This window comes from Lutjanus erythropterus, chromosome 18 (genome assembly GCF_056507025.1).
Source record: "Lutjanus erythropterus isolate fLutEry1 chromosome 18, fLutEry1.hap2, whole genome shotgun sequence".
NCBI classification, from domain to species: Eukaryota; Metazoa; Chordata; class Actinopteri; order Lutjaniformes; family Lutjanidae; genus Lutjanus; species Lutjanus erythropterus.
Window position 1 is genome coordinate 31,453,747 of NC_139334.1, and position 19,678 is coordinate 31,473,424.

General features: G+C 40.1%; 1 protein-coding gene across 1 annotated transcript in view; it reads right to left on the bottom strand.

The window, feature by feature from the left end:
* akap6 (A kinase (PRKA) anchor protein 6) overlaps positions 1–19,678 on the bottom strand; it is a 219,611-nt gene that overhangs the window by 17,721 nt on the left and 182,212 nt on the right. The window contains exons 17-18 of the mRNA XM_084741771.1: positions 12,006–12,089; positions 11,493–11,645 (exon numbers count right to left, since the gene is read on the bottom strand). Coding sequence (XP_084597897.1) covers positions 11,493–11,645; positions 12,006–12,089 — 237 coding nt within the window. The remainder of the gene's footprint in view (positions 1–11,492; positions 11,646–12,005; positions 12,090–19,678) is intronic.

Genomic DNA, 19,678 nt, shown 5'->3' on the forward strand with positions numbered 1-19,678 from the left:
AAGTTGAAGTGTGCTGTTGTTGAAATAGGATAGTTCCATTATCATTTAAAGTGTGTGAAATGTTTTATTTTGTGCTCTGGAACCCTGTGGGAGTAGAGGTTATGTTTTTTTCAGATGTTGTGTATCTCGTTTTGGCACCAAACTCTTTACAAAGACGTGTTGAAAATCCCGTGTCCTCTCTGAGAGCGCCGTCTCGACTCAGGCCTCCGTTTGAAAAGAGACACACTGACACCCGACTCTGACAAAACACGTTCTGTGATCATTTAAAAAAGAGTAAAATCAGCCCACCCCAAAGCAATTGCTCATAAATCTCAACACAAATTATTCCGCTCTGGAACAAAGCGATGAATTATTCAAAAACGACTTCTGAGAGAAAGAGCACGAAGCTGAAAACCCCAAAGTAAATACGTAATCAAAAGCCTTCAGAAAGCTCGGCTGTCTAAAAATATGCTTAGACACAGGAATTCTTCCCTTCCACAGACATAATTATACAAATTGCTCCGCGTCTCGTTAACAAGAGAGGGGGGTAATTCGTATTAGCCATTCATAGCCTATTAATCTAATAAACTAGTTGGCTCTGTGTGTGTGTGAGTGTGTGTATGTGTGTGTGGATATGGGTCTGTGTAATGAATTTCTATTAGATTTGTGTTTATTCCCCTTGTGCTGATAAGGGAGATGGGGGTAATGACTGAACTGGGTTTTGCCACTGCAGACGCATTCAAAAACACATTCAGTGCTGAGGGGAGAGGCTATCAATCAGCCTAATCCAATCAAATCGAGTATTTGATGACCCACGAAAACCTTGTATATAATTTATATCTGTAATTTATCTCATTTCTATAATTTTGTAACAGTTTATAGCTGAATTGCGTGTATTTTTATGACCCCAGACAGAGGAGGGAGGTGACTTCTGGTGTCTAGCGGCCTGCACAGTGGTTTCAACAACACATCTTTTAAAGCAGAAAATAACTGTAAAGTGCTGTTGGTTACCTGCCAAAGAGGCTGAGCTGGCAAGCAGGCAGAGCAGACAAATTTACCAGTCAAACAGTGGTGATAATTTCCCACCCAGACTCCAGCTACATGCCAGGGTATTCCTCTGTAAACTATTGGTCCAGATGTTCCTGAAGCTCACTTTGGAGACAAGAGTTTGTGCAGGATTTAGTAGCTTTGGAGGGTTCAGATGTAATCACACTAAATTAACAATAACCCAATGTTTTGTTATATCTCTGCACTGACATCTGATGTCCAGATACTAATTTTAATAGATTCGTCTCAAATATCTACAGCAAGTTGAAATGTAAAATGTTTTAACATTATAATGAATGTAGAGGATCAGTTTAAAAAGTAAGGAATATTTCCTGTTTCTCAAGTTTCTTCCGCCCCTACATTTTCAGGTTCAACCAAAATCTCCCAGCCTGGCGTCACCAGACCAATTTGCAAATTCAAATTAGTCTGGGTCTTCTTGCTTCATTCTCTATACTCAGAATATGAACTATTACCTTGCAGCAGAAGATTCTCAGCCAGAAAATGTAAGAGAAACCACTTTAAGTTTCTCATCCTGCCAATGTCCATCACTTTACTCAACAACTTGTTCATTTCTTACCAAGAAAGTGTTCTGTTCAGTATAAACTATGATTTTATGATTTCATTCTTTATTTTAAAGATCCACATATTTATATAGTTATATGTCAGGGCTTGTGTATTTTACATATCATTTCAGGGTTACTTTTTATATGGTCATATATATCTATAATTGTGTTGTGTTGTACTGTCCTGATGTACTTCTTCACAGTACTGTCTGGGACTATAGAGTAGATCTTATTTTCTTTGTCAACATTTGCAGACCAAAATGCCTCTGGAGGCAACTGAATATGAAACGTGACAAAGTGCTGAGCGACAGGAAAGTGTAAACACACAACAGCATGCTGCAATGAGATGTGATGGTGCAGCATTGATATAAGCATATCTGGAGTCTACATGACTAATAGGTGGAAAAAGTTTTTGCATGTGTTCAGCAGGTTGCCTCAGCTGGCAGCCACGAAACAGGCTGCAACATAATCAGTGAGAGCAACTCTGCCCGTCGAAATACGGCCACTGAAAGTGTCTGTTATTACCACTGACAGGCTCAGATTGCAATTATGTTATTGTCTGTACAGAGTTAGACCTTTTGATAAAGCTCAAAACCCTTTTAGCTTCACCAGGAATAACCATTATATCTCCATTATAACTCCACTGACAAAAGGAGTCATGTTTATCTTGCAGATGAATACAAAATATATAACAAAATAAAACTTATCAAAACTGTCTTGGTTTATCTTTCTACTGTTCCAACAATCATCAACTTTGGTTTGGTCGAAGCAAAATCTTCATTCACCAAGTTAAATGTGAAAATATTCTCTGATGCCTGACCTCCCCTTTAAAGCCATCTCAGTAGTTTGGTATCAGACCCACCCAATACTAGATAAATGGTTGTGACTGGCCCAAAGAGATTCAGTTTGAGTGGAAATCTGTCGGACCAGGGGGAGGGCCAGACGCATCGGGCAGAGAACATAAAACATGAACTGACAGATTCTTCTGGTCCCATCTGGCTAAAATCCTCCTTTACCAGGAACAAAGCTGTTAAAGTTTCTTCAAACTAAACCTGAAGCAAATTTAGAGATGGCAGGACGATACACACAGTCAACGGAAAGATGTAAATGGACACAAACAGATGCAAATTTGAGTGCAAATATAATTTAACTGTATAAACAAAGAGGCAACGGGGAAATGCACAGAAAGTGAGAAAATTGAGAGAGAAAAATGACTGAAAGAACTTGAGTTTTTGGTACTTGTTTTGAGATCAGTCTGTCCGACTGTGAACTGTAACACAAACACACACACAGACAGTTGGTGTGTATTTTGAGGTGTCTAAATCAAAAGTCTGACAGTCGGCACATCAGCCATTTGTGGTGAAATACGACATACTGCAAAACACATTCAAATAAAGTGAGAAAATGTTTGCTAGCATTCAGTCTAAATGCACCTTTAGATTGTCAAGATATTTTAGAAACAGCTTGATTGTGTTCGAAGTCAATGGAAAGATGTGAGTGGATAAGAAAAGATGCAAATTCACTTCACGTTAGGGCGACTTAAACATTTTCTAACTTTAGTTAGGAAATTCACACTTATCCGTTTTATGAATCAACTTCATAAACCAGAGAGAAAACAGAGGAAAATAAATAGAAGAGCTGCAAGAAAAGGAGCTGCTGGTGATTCTGAGATCAACCAGAGGCTGAGCTCTCAATGATGTGTGATATGTAGAAGTTGTGATGGTCAATGCACAAAGTGATGGACAGAACAAACAACACAGTGATGATTTATTTACTCTCAGAGCCTGAGGCTGCTGGTGGACAGAAGATCATACAGTCATTAAAACCAAAAGGGTTCATCCTGTGGGAACCAGGAGGGGATTAATGTCAATCTGCCTTATGACAAGCTGATCTGCATGTGAAACAGCTTTAAACAAGCTGTTCTCAACAGTGATTACACAGAGTTTCTGCAGGTTAAAACAATAAGTTTAAGATAGTTTGGAATACAATTTAATACTTATTTCATGTCAATGTCCCAGAATAATAATAATATAAGTGAATTTATTCACCTTAAGCAACTAAATTGTGAACTACCAGATGTCCAGAGCTCATTTACTGCAGCTGCAGGACTTAATGTTCGTGTACAGTGGTTCACAGTGGAGCCGGACTTTGATGCATGTGATGAAAATAAAACAATACTGGTTTGAGTGTTTTCTTGCACAAGTTGCAGCAGGCTTCAAGTTTATTGTTTTCAACAGGCTGCAACCGAGCACTAAATGTACTGTTGCATTAAACGTTACTGGTTCCATGTTAGTTAGTTAGAGCCGTCATCTTGGAGCGGATCGGGCGGCACGCTAACGGGCTAATAACAGCAAACTGTGTGGTTTGTCCAAGTGTTATTGACATAGGTAGATGTCCATGCCCATGTGCATGAACAGATCGTGCAGCTGGAATGGATCACGCACTGACAGCAGCGATAGGTCAACGTTGCTGCCATGTTGGTTCCTAACTCTAACCCTATCCTGATGTAAATAGAGGGAGCTGCGTTTCTGCATAAAGGGCACTATTATGTTTAAATTTCTAAACTGATTTCAATGAGTGGTTTTTAGGTTCAAGGGCTAATTTTTAATTAACTTCATAATCCAATCAATATTTAAGACCTTTCAAAATCATATTTAAAACATTTTAAAGGATCAGTGTGTAGGATTTAGTGGCATTTAGTGAGGCCACAAAACTCAGGCAAGAGACAAAAGGCCGGTTTTAACCATCTGAAACATGGCGACGCAACATGGCGGCCTCTTGGGAAGTTGATCTGCTCCCCCTGTAGATATAAAGGTCTGATTCTAAGGTAACAAAAACATTATTATATCCAATGTCAACCATGTTCTGCCAAAAAAAAAAAATCCCAGTAAATGTTACACACTAAGACATTTAAAGGCCTAAAATTCAGATTATTGGATTTTTAGACTTTTTAGTGGAAACCCTGTTTTACTCACATGAACATCATCAGAGTCTGGTGTTTACAGCACACTATGTTTACCGCCTTAATCGCTGCTGCTGACAGTGTTTGTGTGTGTTTGTGTGCATGCGAGGGACCTGTGCAGTGTTTTTTTGGGGGTGAAAACGGGAAACTTTTTTCCCATTAGCTCTGGTTTGACTGCTCCCATTTGTTAGCATAGCATCTGCTGGAAGGCCCAAGGAGAGCGCAGCTATCTAGCAGCGTCTGGGTGATTATTCATGTGCCTGCGCTCCTCCAGGAGCTGCTGCTGCTGCTCGAGTCTCTGCTGGCTCTCTGCTGTACCAGTTGTCAAAGTGCTGAGGGAGCCCGGCGTCACCGGTCTGATTCAAAATGAATAGAAGCGCACAGATAAATCACCTCTCCATGCAGAGTGGAGGAGCAGACAGGCTGCTTTGAATGTAATTGCAAACGGTGAATGAAAACCTCCATATGTTGCTCATAACTCCGCTCTAAAATATATTTCATAATCGTGAGGAAAGTGTTCTAAAATATAATTTCCATATATTACATTGGACTACCAGGTATACTTAGTGTAACCTCATCCTCACAACACCCTGCAGCTTTAATTTAGACTCATTTACATCAAATAAAATCAAAAACAGGATCCTTCATCTGCCGTCTGAGCAGGAGAACATGCACACGTTCTCACTGAACAAGGAGAAAAGAAAATATACATCCTGCACTGTAAATACACCTCTGATACAACATGTTCTGAATCACATGACCTTCCGTGGTGAGACTGTCACCATCAGGGATCTCAGACATAATAATCTCATCTCATTTTTCCCTTGTTTCAAGTCTTTATGCTAAACTAAGCTAAGATAAAATAAGCAAGAATAATATTCAGCTTCTCCTCTTACTCTCTGTAAGACAGAAAATAAGCTCCTGACCTCCCTTCTAGTTCAGCAAACACTTAATCTATTGATTATTATTGTTCATTTAATCAAACATACTGTCAAAAAGTAGTGAAAAATGTCGATCACGTCCTAGAGGTTTAGGTCATGTAATCAAACAGCTGCTTTTGTCCATCGACAGTTTAAGATACAAAATCTACAATTTAATAATTATCATGTCATTTATTTCAAGTAAAACTATCAAACGTGGAGTTTCCACTTCTCAAATGTGAGGATTTGCCGCTTTTCTCTGTCATTTTTGACAGTAAATAGATAAAGTCTTTAGGTTTTGGACTGTATGTTGGACAAAAGAAACCATTTGAAGTCATCATTTTTTTTTGACATTTTATAGATTAAACAATGAATGGTGAAAATAATTTGCAGATCAATTGATAATGAAAATAATTTGAAATTTGAAAACAAACCAGAAAGTATTTCAGTTTTCCATTAACCAATCGTTTCAGTTGAAAAAACCCTGGTTTTGGGTTTAAACTACAAATCTTTTGCAATCCTGCTTTGAAAGAAAAACTTGATTTTTATTTATTCGTCTATTTTTCAGTAGAAAATGTGGGAAACATTGTAGCAGGTTAGCTACAAGCTAATTTGCAACCCCTGTCCCCAGTTAGGCTTTTCTATATTAAAAGGTCAAGACATAAAAACAAGAATTTATTCGTAGAATTAAGTAGATAATAAAATGTGAAATGCATGAACAGAAATCAGTGATCTGTGCTCGTAAGTTATCAGTTTTATTTCCGTTGGTTGGATTCCAAAAATGTGTTCCTTTTACTGAAAAGTATGACTGACAGAAAGTGTGTGTGTGTGTTGTGTCACTCTGCAGTTGCCATTTGCTGATCCCCGAGTGGCTATTCTTCACACAGCTCTGTAAGTTTTCCATGTAAACATCTGAGTCAAACTGATGCTTCTGCTGTAATCAGATTATTGTGAGACTGTAAACACAAACGTGAGTAACCCGGCGGATGAATACAAGTACGCAAACTTCACAAAGTAACACTTTCATGCATGCAGGAAGAGGCGGCTGAAATCTGAAACGTGCACACTAACAGCCATTTCTACACAAGTAAGCAGATTCATTTACACAAACACTCTCTCAAACACACACACACACACAGAGCGACCAGGAGAGGACAATCGTTTTATCACTGAGCAGAAGTGTTCATTTATAAGCTAAACCACCCAGATATATGCCTCTCTGCTTCTCTCTCCCTCTCTTTCTCTTTATTCCTCTCCCATCCCCAGGAGAAGTGAAATTACTCTCCAGCCAGGCAGCGAGGTCAAAGTGTCTGGCCTCTGTTATTTGTCTTCTCCTCCTCTACAACGTGTGTGTGTGTGTGTGTGTGTGTGTGTGTGTGTGTGTGCGTGTGTGTGTGTGTGTGTGTGTGTGTGCGTGTGTGTGTGTGTGTGTGTGTGTGTGTGTGTGTATTTGTGTGTGAATATACAAGCGGGAGAGTCCCACCTCGAGCAGCACATGTACAGCAGAATGAAACTGATCCTCGCTAATTTTCAACATTCAAAAACAAGCCACCAGATTCTTCAGCACTCGTCGCCTTTAAAGGCATTTTAATGATTTGACTTAATTTAATTAAGTTCAATGCAACTTTATTCATCCATGAAAAGATAAATGCATGAATGCGGCAACTGACAATCTACAACAAGTCTTTGCTTCTATTAAATTTACCCACAAAAATGCCACAAAATCAGTCCATATTTTGTCAAAATCCCATCCCAGACTTACGTTACTGCATTACATTGTTATTTTTTTACAATCTGATGTTGTTCTTGGTCTGCAAACAAAAAGAAATGTCCTGCTGCCACTCAGGTTTTCACCAGATTAAAATGTTCTGTCATAACTCCCCCCAAAAATATCCAATAGCAAAAAATATGTCATTATTTTCTAGAGCTACAGTAGCAAAACATTTTAAGATGGCAGTGTATATATTTCCTGTTTTTCATAAATCAGAGGGACAGAGCCCATTTAAGCCCCGCCCACACTGGACAAGAAAACAATCCATGGCTCTCCATTGACTTGTATTGTGTGACAGTGTCTCTTGTCACTTCCTGTATGTTTCATACGGTGGCGCCAATCCCCACCCCAGTGGGCGTGGTTTTCACCCTCACCCATCCTCCTTATCCATCTGTGGGTTTTACAAATATTTAACTGACAAAAAATATTAAAAAGAGCTACCAACTTTGAACGCAGCGTTTTATTTTTGATGAGGTAAATATGCTCCCTAAATACGTAGGATCCCTAATTATTAATTCTTTTTTAAAACCGGCACGGGAGGCAGTGCAAAGGAAGCAGGAAGTCAGTCATTTAAGGTAACTTAAGATCCTTGTAACATTTTGCATCTCAACAATAGAATAACAGATGTTTGTTTTTGGCCTGCAGCCTGCAATTAAATCTCAGTTTTGGCCCTCCAAGGCGAAAAGGTGTTGTAAACAATAAGAAATGGTATTGTCAAATGAAACAGAACCAAACAATTGTCATTTTTGTGCCAAAAATGTACTGGAAAAGTCATAAATAAAAGGCAAGGCAAGGCATAATGACAGTAATGTCATCACGGCTGCCTAATGACTGATTTCTATGGCTGACAGTGATGAGAAGTGTGTTTTTTTTCCCACTGAATAGAATGTAGAGTTGTGGATCCATGGAGAAGAGGACAAAAAAGACAGAGGTCCCACCCAAAACCAGACTGATTAGGCTCAGTAACCCTCACCCTCACTGTTGGATGTTAGAATTTAGGCCTAATTACTGTGTTAGAGACAGCTGGTTCAAGAGAAAAAAAAGTTTTGATGTTTTGTTGTCTTTTTTCCTTTAAATCTTGCACCGCAAAAAGGTTTGATAAGCTCAGCCCCAAGATGCTCATGAATCAAAAGAAACAAATCCATGAGTTAAATAACATCTGAAGCAGGAAACACCAGTGAAATGATTTATGAGACATTTACTGGTATAAAACCGTGCGATCTTGTTATATTGTCTTAAAGGTAATCATAGAAGCAGATGTTATGATTGATGACTGGGATGGACTTAAATCTCAAACCAAAGACTGGTGTCTGCCTTTACCTTTGTCCTCCTCTCTGTTGTCCTCCTCCCTCTCCTCTCTCTGAGCTCTTAACACATCGCTATCCGTCAATTATTTGCTGGCAATCAATAAACTGTCCCGCTGTGTGTGTGTGATCTCACATACATACGACATTCTGTGTGTTTCATTGTTTATATGTATTTACATCAGTGTCACTGTGTGTGTTTGTGCAGTTTTGTGTGTCTACTTGAAACCTAACAGCTTTTTATGCTTACATAAGTGTGAGTGTGTGTGTGTGTGTGTGTGTGTGTGTGCAGAAACCCTTCACCTCATATTCAAATGTACCTCTCCTTCTGTCTCTATAGAACCATATTCATCACTATTAGAAATCCATAACAGCTCCATTCTGCCGCAGCTCTCCGCCTTCACGTTACATCAGCTGAACAAAACACTCAGCTCTCTCTCTCTGCTCTGTTTGCGCCTCGTCCAGCCCAAGCCGCTCGGCTCTGGACGGCTCCCCTGTGAGCGATATTTCTCTTTACGCCCGCCGCGCTCGGTACTTCACATCCTCGCACATGTGCTGAGCTGTCATCCCGCAGCGGCGCTAAACCGTCGCAGCGATCGGCGGGCGGCTCGTACCTGAGACGTGGAACCTGGAGCCGCTTCATTGGCTGAAGATTTCTAATAAGATGAACCGTTTGGCGGCACGCCGTCGTGGTGGCAGGCACGCATGGTGTTGTGATATGCAAACTGTCAAAGTGTTAAAATCTCATTTGCCAAGTTTCTTTTGTTTGTGGAGGAGGTGGCAAAGAAAACACTGTTTCTGTGACACTGATCACTCCGGAGGACTAACAGATTGGTTTTTATCAAGTGGCTGCCTGTGGACGGTTTGACTGACTCAGAGTCTAGTCGATGTTTGTTTGTTTCAGCCTCTGAAGGCTTTAAAAAGTCAAAAATATACACAGATAGTTTTGCTCTGATAGAGGCAGACCATCAGGATGGTGAAGATGTCAGTCCATCGTCCCATCGATCATTTACTCTTTGCCAGAGTTCTCTGTCTTTAGACTTATTCTTATAGCTGACCTAACGGCATGTTTAGAGGAAGCAGAGATGATCTCTTAAAGCTTCAAAGATAACTTTAGGTGCAGTTTAAAAGTGTTTTGTTATGAGAAAACGTGAAAAGACTGAATAACTTAAGTTTTTCTCAAAGTTTAACTGGGAATCATAGCTAAAATAGACATGGATGTCATCGGCATAGTGATGATAAGTGACTTAAAGTGAGCATGTAGAGGGAGAATAAGACGGGCCGAGACTTGACCCTTGAGGAACTCCACAGGTTAGAAGAGCTCAGTGCTTTGTGTGCAATCATTAGAGAGTTGAAATAAAAAAAAACTCTTGAGAAGAGCTCCTATTAAAATGCAAAAGGAAATTATTTTTCCGCACTTTGTTCTGAAGTCGATGCTCATTTCACAAAATGTTATAACGCTGTCTCAGGCTGAAAAGATTATTTCATAACTAAAACACTGAAGCTGCAGTTTAACAATGTTTTGTTATTGGAAAACGGTGAAAAGGCTGAATAACTTAAGTGGGTTAAGTAGCTGTTGGTTGCTCAGACACACAAAAAGAACCAAACAAAGAGAAAACAAGAGGAATACGGATTTACAAACTTCTTCAAATACGAGAGGAGTCAGGAGAATCCAACAATGTCCTGGCAGACGTCAAAGAGGACATCAGTAAGGACCAAATGAACTTCAGAGACCCCATCAGCACAAAAGATTGTTTGGCAGGTTGTCTCAGGTAAAATGACAGGGTTTCTTTTTTTTGCAGCCTAATATTATATTATATAAGCATTTAATAAGTTGTAGGCTACACCCTGTAAACTGGCCAGAACTATTGTTAAAACAATATATCTACAGTTCGTAGACAAGAAATGAGTACTAATTTGAAACTTCAAAAGTCTGAGTCGCAGGGGTTCATTAATATGTAAACATGGATGTCACTGGCTTAGTAATCATAAATGACACAGCAAACCAATGAACAACATGCCCTAAAGAGAGCGTTTACAGGAAAAATGAATGGCCAAGAACTGACCCTTGAGGAACTTCAGAGGTCAGGAAAGCTCAGTCAGATAAAAGAGTGCTGCACAAACGAGTCCTAAATCCTAAAAATTAGTGAGCAGATCTTGAAGCAGAGGATGTCGTCGTGGGCATTAAATGTCATCACGCCAAATATGAATCACTCAGTGGTGGTGACACGAAGTCATGTGATCATGCTGTAGTTCTGTTCAATCTGACATTAGCAAATCAGAATCATAAAAGTGGTTTTTATCTGAGAAGAGAGATCATAAACTTTTCTTTGACACTGAGTTAATTTTCTTCAATAATCCAAAGGAAAAAGTCTGTCGGCTTTTCGTTGAGGGAACCAGAGCAAGATTGATTGATAAAAAGTTGAAAGTAGTTCAACTTTTGAGGAGATCCACAAGAATCTGCTATCAAAATGCAAAAGGCAACAACTGAGTGACAGGAGATCTGAGAAACCCATCAAGTGATGTCACTTTCTACTTTCTCGTTGCAGTGGCTCCCTGCTCCTCCTGCACCGTGACGCTGTGAGCCTCTTCAGTGCATCTTTTAATTCACATCATGGACCTTTTTCTTACCTAAACAAACCTTAATAAAATTAAGCTTCTGTTGCCCAGTTTTATCAGGGGAGTAGACAAAGAAGGACCAGTTTAAGCAGATGTCACAATCTGAGTCGATGCCTATTTCACAAAACATTATGACACCGTCTCGGTTTGTAAAGATTGTCCCGTAACTGAGACACTGAGGCTTCAATCACAGCACCATCTGTCTTTCACGCCGCATCTTAGCATCAAATCAAACTCTGACATGCTCACTGAGTGTAACAGTGCGTCAGCTGACTGCCTGCAGTGTCGAATGAAGGATGTAAAGTGTAAATGTCAGAGCGCTCTAACCTGCTGCTCTCCCAGCTCCCTCTTCAGTCGGTTCTGCCACTGCAGCGCCTGCATCACGATCGCCTCCCACCTCCTCTCCAGGTTGATTGACAGCAGCTGCAGGGCCTCCCAGTGCTGCTCCGCCTCCGGGCCCACCTCCGCCATGGGGCCCGACTGTCCCAGAGGTAGGGGAGTGGAGAAACAGTTTTGTCAGAATTATAAAGGCTATTATCATGCTAATCATATGATTAAATTCATGATTTTAAGAACGTGCAACAATATAATTCCTTTCTCAAGGTTAAGCTGATTTATGAGGGCTTAATTCTCCAGAGTTTCATGAAAATAAAAAGACACAAAAACAAAGTAATTTTAGTTGATTTTTTATTTAAAATTAGAGTGAAAAACTTTCTGTTAGCAAGTCTTCTGCTGGTGACAGTTTAAATTCTTTCTGCTTTGAGTTGGATTGGTCTATTGCAACTGAAGTTACAAGTCACTGGTGATGAAGCCAGAGATCTTTTTTTTTTTTTTACTTACCTGGCTCTGCTGCAGCAGCTTCTGGCAGAGTTTGAGAACAGAGGAGACTCCTCGGCGTCGAGCTCGCACCTCCGAACACAGAGACTGGAGGATGACAAGAGAAAAGCGAGAAGAAAGAAAAAAACGTCAGCAAAACTCAGTAAATATTAAAATTTTTATAATTCTGATACAAAGACACAAATGATCCCACCAGCTTCAAGTTCATGAAACATCTTTATGTTTATTTGACAAAGCATTTTACATTTAACACTGACGTCCATTGTGTAAATGTACCAGATTAAGCCATACAGGGTTTTTTTTTATCTGCATCTTCAATTCTCTGTGTTCTGGCAGCACAAAGTTATGTGATCTAGACTTTAAAAATAGAAAACAGAAATAGAAGAACTGGACGATTAACACAACCAGTGATAAACTCTTAGTATTTAAGTATTTTCATAAGTAGCAAAGCTGTCATTCTTCTTTATGACAGAATGGGATTTTATTAATTTAAGTTAATAGCTGAGATCTGGGAGCATCAATAAAATTTCAGATAAAAAAAGGCAGGTAAAGTAGTCAAAGCAGACAAACAACCTCCAAGTTGCACAGCTTTGTTTGGAACCGTTCATTGTACAGCCTTCATTGTTCCTTCCTGCTTCAGTTTTGACCCTTTGTACTTTCCGTAGATGTATCTTTGAGCTATTATAACACTACATGGAAACCACCTGGTTGTCTCGTATACATCTGCATGATTTCTACGTTCCCTTGATTCCAGTTAATTATGAATCATCAGAACAGTGAGTCTGTTTCAGGGCATTATGACACTGTGGTTCCTACATTTGGAAGAAAACATAAGAACACATCCTTCTTTTGGAAAAAGAATCTAGGATGAGTTTGGTTGGTTTGGTATAAAACACTAAAATCCTTCATTCATTTTCAGTCTTGTTCCCGATGTTTTCACAGTTCACCAACCAATGTCAAGAAAAAAACAGAAACTAAAAAAGGTAGAAAATATCATTCTATAATTTATAACATGCCGGTTGGTCCAAGTTGCTGGTTGTTTCATCAGTTTGAATCGACTTATTTTCATTCATTAACTTACTCTATTGTTCTTTTATTTATTTTATATTATAGTGTTTAAAGACTTTTGTGTGATTGTGCACTTTTAAAAAAAGGCACTACAACATTCATGATTACTGCATTTTGGTCATCGACTCCTCCCAAGAAGTTGTAATCGCCTAGTCACACAGATATATCACATTTTTCACACCCAAAAAACAACAATCAGTTCTTATCACAAAGGTTTCAAATGCAAACAGTAAAGAGTTAACTAACGGAGGCTGATTTCTTTAGAGGATTCCTCCTCTAAATACCTTAAATTTTGCATATCTATAATGGTTAAAAACAGATGAACAATTAGTTTACCATGATGCATTGTGTCGACTAGTGCAGTAGTTTTGACTTTTCTGTGAAACCCAGCGTCTTTCTGTGAAATAAGCAACGTTTCAGGTGCACTTGCTCTCAGTTTCCCCTTCAAATAAAGTGATCTGGATAAAGTGTTGACTCTGTTGTGTTGATGCTGCTGTGTTTACATATCTGAGCAATTACTGTCATTTGTTGAGCACAGTCTTATTATTCTTGACAGAAAATGAAACCCAAATTGTAATCAGGAGGAATGATCCTTTAAACTGCAGCATAAAAGCAACAAGAAGTAAATTTGCTTTTGTTTATTTTTTCAATTCTCCACAGTTCAGTGCCGTTAAATTCAGGTCATTCATAACAATTCATTAGCATAAAGTCAAATTCAGCACCCAGATCCTTGATCAGCAGTAACAGCACATAAAATAAATGACAACAGCCAATCTTCGCCCCTCTTCTTCCCTCTCTGCTCCTGTCTAATAAATGCAAAAACGAGAGAAAAAAGAGAAACACAAGGATTGGCAGCGCCTATTATAAATCACTATATGCTGATGAGTTTCCACACGCAAAGGTCAGTGAGTGTGTGTGTGTTTGCATGTTTGAATGTTTACTCATGCAGGCGTGTGCACAAGTGTGCGTAGATGTGGGTGTGTGTGCAAACATATGCATGTATTTCTGAGTGTGTGTGTGTGTGTGTGTGTGTGTCACAGAGAATAGAGGGGACAGCCTTACTCCTCTGCAGCAGGGACCAAACACGTCCAAGCCCCAAACTATTTATGCTAATCCTGCCCGCTCCCTGAAAAGCACTTCCTTTACATTTTCTTTACATTTTTCCAATAAATATTAAACACTATTACAATGAAATGGGATTCTCTTACTCTCCCACTCTTTCTTGCATGCACACACACACTCTCTGCCTCTTTCTCACACACACTCAACTCTTCTTCTCCTGTCTTTCATCTCCTCTTTCTCGCTCTCTTCAGTTTAGCATATTTGTGGCTCGCCTGGTTGTCTAAACAGGAGATGGGGATGCAGAATACAGCAGACAGGATCAAGAGGACAAGCCCGGTGTGTGTTTGTGTGTGTGCGCGTGTGTGTTTGTGAGGTTGCAGATAAATTTATTCCAAACAGGAGGTGTGTATTACGTTGAAGGAGGAGGCTCTAAACAACAACAAAACGACTGAGTGATACTCGCTCTGCGCCAAATAACTGCAGCAGACAGCGTGGGGGGAGCACAGGAAGATGAATTAAACTAGATTGAAGCTGGAACAATAATTCAGCATGTTAGAGTCAGACGACGATGGTCATAACTCTAAAATCTGCTCTAAAGTCTGCTTCAACAACAGAGGGTCCTGACACAATGACTGAGAATTATTTTCACTATAAATATGAGGTGCCGACCTGAGAAACTTCCTCGCATCAGCCTTCGAGTGGTGACTAAAGACTGATGCTGGATTGATTTCATCCACTCGGTAATTGCACAACTTTGACATCACAGTCAGCAAACATGACAATAAATGATAGCAGCTTAGCGGGCTGTCAGACGGAACTGATTCGCTTCAATATCTAATCAATACAGTCGTCTACACAGGCAGCTTAATGGCTCACACAACGCCAACGCTTTTCATGTTAAATGCAATCTAAAGTGTAGCTTTACATGTAAAGTCTTTTACGTCTGTTTGCTACCAACGTACTTTTATTATGTATTGGACTTTTCGAGCTACCTAACAGTGCACAGCAGCGCCGTGGTTGAACGCATCCACCGCCGACGCTGATGGTGGACTGAAGCTGCTGCTTCTGTGCAGCTGACGTTCTGCTTTCACCACTGTTCAGTGATTCAGATTAAGTCTGGGGCTGCACAGTTAATCGAATTTTTATTGAAACTGCAATCTGGCTTTCTGCAATTTTCAAATCACAGGAGGTGCAAGATTTGTTGAAGGCAAAATGTGAGCCAAAAAAGAGGCAGAGCTGTCCTGTCCTAAACATCAGATTCCACAGAATTAAGAAAACATCTTCATTTGGTACAAAATGAGTCAAAATAATTGCAATTAGATAGTTTTTCAAAATCATTCAATGCTAATTATGTCTGGTGCTGTGCTCATTAAGGGCGCTCATCACTGATCACAGGGTCTATTTGAAGTCTATGTGTTTGAGGTTGTGGACAACAAGTTGGTGAGATTTTTAAGTTTTTTAAAATCTTTCTTTGTCGAAATGAATGGGATACTGTTCTGATTTTTGCATCTAATCTCTCTAATGACAGGTGCAGGTCTATGTATTTCATCAAAGGAAAAGAAGAAAAAATAGAACCTTTCCCATTTTTAACAACCTTGGTCACCATTCAGGTATGTAGATTTCTGAGTTTATGAGGTGCACTTGAATGTACCGTGATGTCCCTGTCGGTGCTGGCACTTTTTACCATACAAAGTCATGTCAATTTCAGTTTTCAAGGTACACCTGAATGGACCAATGAAATCCTTGTCCCCTCTGTGTATGTGTATGTGTGTGTGTGTGTGTGTGTGTGTGTGTGTGTCTGTATGTATGTGTGTGTTGGGTCACAGACAGTACAAGATGGAAGCAAAATACATGTAACACCAAAACTCTCAGCATAGTTGTTTATCGCGGGACTATTTTGGTGCAAATCTACCTGCATTTGCTGCGTGGCAGGCGTTAAGTTTGAACCCTGCTGCCTCGTCATGTGATCGGCCTTCATAGAGACCACTGATCAATATATTTAGAACAAATATGAGCCGATAACAATCGGTGCCGATCAATTTGCGAACCCTTATTCATTAGCAGTCTGCCTCCCCTGGTTGGAGAAGTAATTAACCGATCAGAGGTCCTGAGCCAGAAAAATAGTGACACAAATTGGCCAGAAAACAAGCAAGGATAAGATCAATGCATCTGTGCAGGTTGCTCAAGTTTACTTCTATAACATGGACACACTGCTTCAACTGGTGAGAACAAGTGTATAACGACTGACGCTGCTTCTGGGTCAACTAAAAAAAGATGTGATGGGATGTTATGTCACTTGCAACTGATTAGTTAAGGCAACGAAAAACAAAAAACATGAACATGAGGTAACAGATAGCATGCAGGGTTCTGACCACTTGTTGCAGTATGGAGATTTGTGTTAATGGTTTTGTTTGTATCTCACGCACACTGGTCTACACTCTTATATACATCCATAAAGTCAGTGCATTCAAAACATTTATTAGGACTCAAGGAAACACAGTAAGTTTTGCTAAAAATGCTGAATGTGCATATTCTGTTTACAAGTCCATGAGAAAATAGACCTTCACTATTTATTAAAGTTTTCATTTACCACCATGAAAACTTGATTTTCCTGCTTTGTCTCTAAAAAAAAAACATTTAAAATCACATTTCCAGTTGATAGGACCAGTGTAAATACTGATGAATACAATTTTTATCATCATTATCAGAGTTATGTTTTCAGTTTGGTCAGTTTCACATAGCAAAAGTATTCTCTCAGAGAGTTTATTTTCAGACAGAAAAGAGAAAGAGAATCCTAAGTCTCTATTGTTTCTGCACTACTGGTTTTTATGCACTGATCCCTCCCTCTCTTTCTCTCCCTGTCTCTGTCGGGTCGAGCCTGGCTGGGCCCATATTGACTCAGAGGGCTCTACAGACACAGTCGGACAAATATTTGCTAAAAAGCTTTTCTTCCAAAATACATGGAAAGCCATGGAGTGGCTGCAGAGGAAGAGAAAGAGAAAGAGACGGAGGATGTAGAGGGAGGGATGAGATGGATGGAAAAGCAGAAAACAAGTGTGAGAGGAAGAGGAGGAGGAGAGGTGGTGTGAAGAACAAGACAGAACAGAGATAGAAGATTAAAGTGAGTTACAAAGAACCTGTGAGAATAAGCGGGACAGAAAAGATAAAGACAGAGACCAACAGAAAGAAGAAAAAGACAAAAAGGAAGAGAGACAGGAAATTAAAAAGAACAAAAGGGTGAACCGCTGATTTGTTAACATCAAGAGAACTCCAATGTTTAATGGTCTATGTTGTGGTGAACAACTGAGCGTCACATCATGGCTTCCAGTTTCAGTTTTTAAATGACATTTCTGTGAAATTAAACTTTTGAAATTGAGGGACGCGTATGTCCAGAACGGTGGCCTCAGGATTGCATCTCTGTTTTTTTGCAGATGACGTGATGATTTTTATCTTTGACCAGAGGTTTCCAGCAAGAGTTTCCAGCTGAGAGAGAAGTGACTGGAACCTCAAAGTCTGACGTCATGGTACTCAGAAAATGGTGTGTGGCTCCCTGTAGGTTGGGGGTGAACCTTCACACCTGTAGTTTGGTTCAGTCAGTCCAGACTAAGGAGACAATTAGACACTGTTGCCTTTTAGTTCTGGTTCGGTTTGTGTTCACATTGATTATTCTTCACAAAAAAAGGAGGGAAAGAAAGGAAGAAGGTCCCATTTTCTGGATGAATGCATTTATTTGTAAGTCTGTGTGCCATGGTTCATTTTCCAGCTGGCTGTTACTATTACAGATGCTGCTACAGTTCATGTACTTTACTGCATCACAGAATTCAGAGCACATCTGCCTACAGGAGACATGTGGTTCAAACTTTTGGAATACACCTGGTAGTCGAGGTGAAATCACATTCCCAACATAACCGCTTCAGAGTTTGTTTGGGACCAGACCAAGAACACCTCCTCTCGAGGGTCTTTGGTCCACACTTGAGTGCCATTATTGTGCTCACCATCGCCTAAACAAGTTGCACCGAGGGGGAAAATGAACCAGTCTGATTTCACTGGCCTAAAAATCCCAGGTGTAAAAACATACTAAAAACATCCTTGGAGGTGGTTCATGCTCGATGAGCTAAATGAGATTGGGACCTCGTGGCAGGAAGCAAAGACCATTGCGCAGAAGAGGGTGAGATCCATGATGGATGCCCTATGCTCCAAAGGGGGCAAAAAGAATGAAGTAAAGTCAAGTCAAAAACATCCTGGAGCATGTTACAAATGCATCAGTGCATTGGTACCCTGTTGCACCAGACTGTCATGGTGAAAAGGAACCTAAACTTGAAGGTGAAGCTCTTGATTTAATCAATCTGTGTTCCAAACCTCACATGTGACCTTGGGTGGGGACAGAAAAAATGAGATTGCAGATACAGGATGCCAAATTTCCCTGACAAGGTGTTCTCATCTCATCCTTTTAGACAAAGAAAGGAATTCAGGCATCCAGATGGTGCTCTAAGTTGAACCACCGCTCCTGCTTGTCAAAAGAAGCCATGTGAGGTTATTCAGCATCTGATCAGAGTTTCTTCTAGTCTCCCATTGGACGGGGCTAAGCCCACGGTGCTGTTGGAAAATAATGTCAAGGGGCAATTTCTTTGATGGAACATTTGCATGTCGGGAGGTGATCCCTGGTTTTAAAATGACTACATCACTGCACCGCTAATTTGCCATTTTCAGCATGTAGGTTGCAGTTAGGAGGTTGTTCTTGTTTCCTAGGGAGTTTGAAACCTTTGATAGCAGGTACTTGAAGAAAGCAACCAATGGCAGGTCTTATGCCCGCAGCGTGCATCCAGTGAGTCAGACTAAGTTTCTTCAGAATGCAGTTTCCTCCAGTAGCAGACCAAGAAAACGATGACTGGATTACAAGGAGGAGGTACAGAATGTGGCTACAAAGAAAAGCATCAGGGCCATCTAGCATAGCCTGATGTCCCCTGGATGGATGGATGAACTGTTTTTAGTGGAACAAATCAAGAGTTCTTTGAGTCATTACAGCTCTATAAATGTTTTTAACAAAAACCAAAGAAACTCTAAGAACTCTGGCAAGAACCGTAAATTCTCAGTGTTTCACGTTGTTTCTGTCTTCTGTGTGCGTCTCTCTGGTCATATTCAAGGTCGACCAACAGGAGAGAAATAAAAAGGACAAGTGATGTCTTTATCTCATCGTTTGTTTTCTCTCTCTCTTCATGTGTTTCTCTGTCTGTCACTCAACATCCACTTTCAGGAAGGGTGACCGACTCAGGATAAACAAAAAGAAGAGGATCTGCTCTCCTTTTCCTCTAATTCCCCCTCCTCTCTCTCTCCCCTTCTTCCTCTCACTCTCAAGCTCGATCTCTCTTTCTCTCTCCCACTCCATCTCCCTCTATCTCTCTCATTCTTAAATCTCCCTCTCCTAAAAACAAAATCCTCTTAACTCTCCTCCACCTCCTCATCTCCACAATCTAATTACCGAGACCTGCCGTGAAGAGAGGGATGGAGGGATGGAGGAAGAGAAGGAAGGGAGGGAGGGAAGAGAG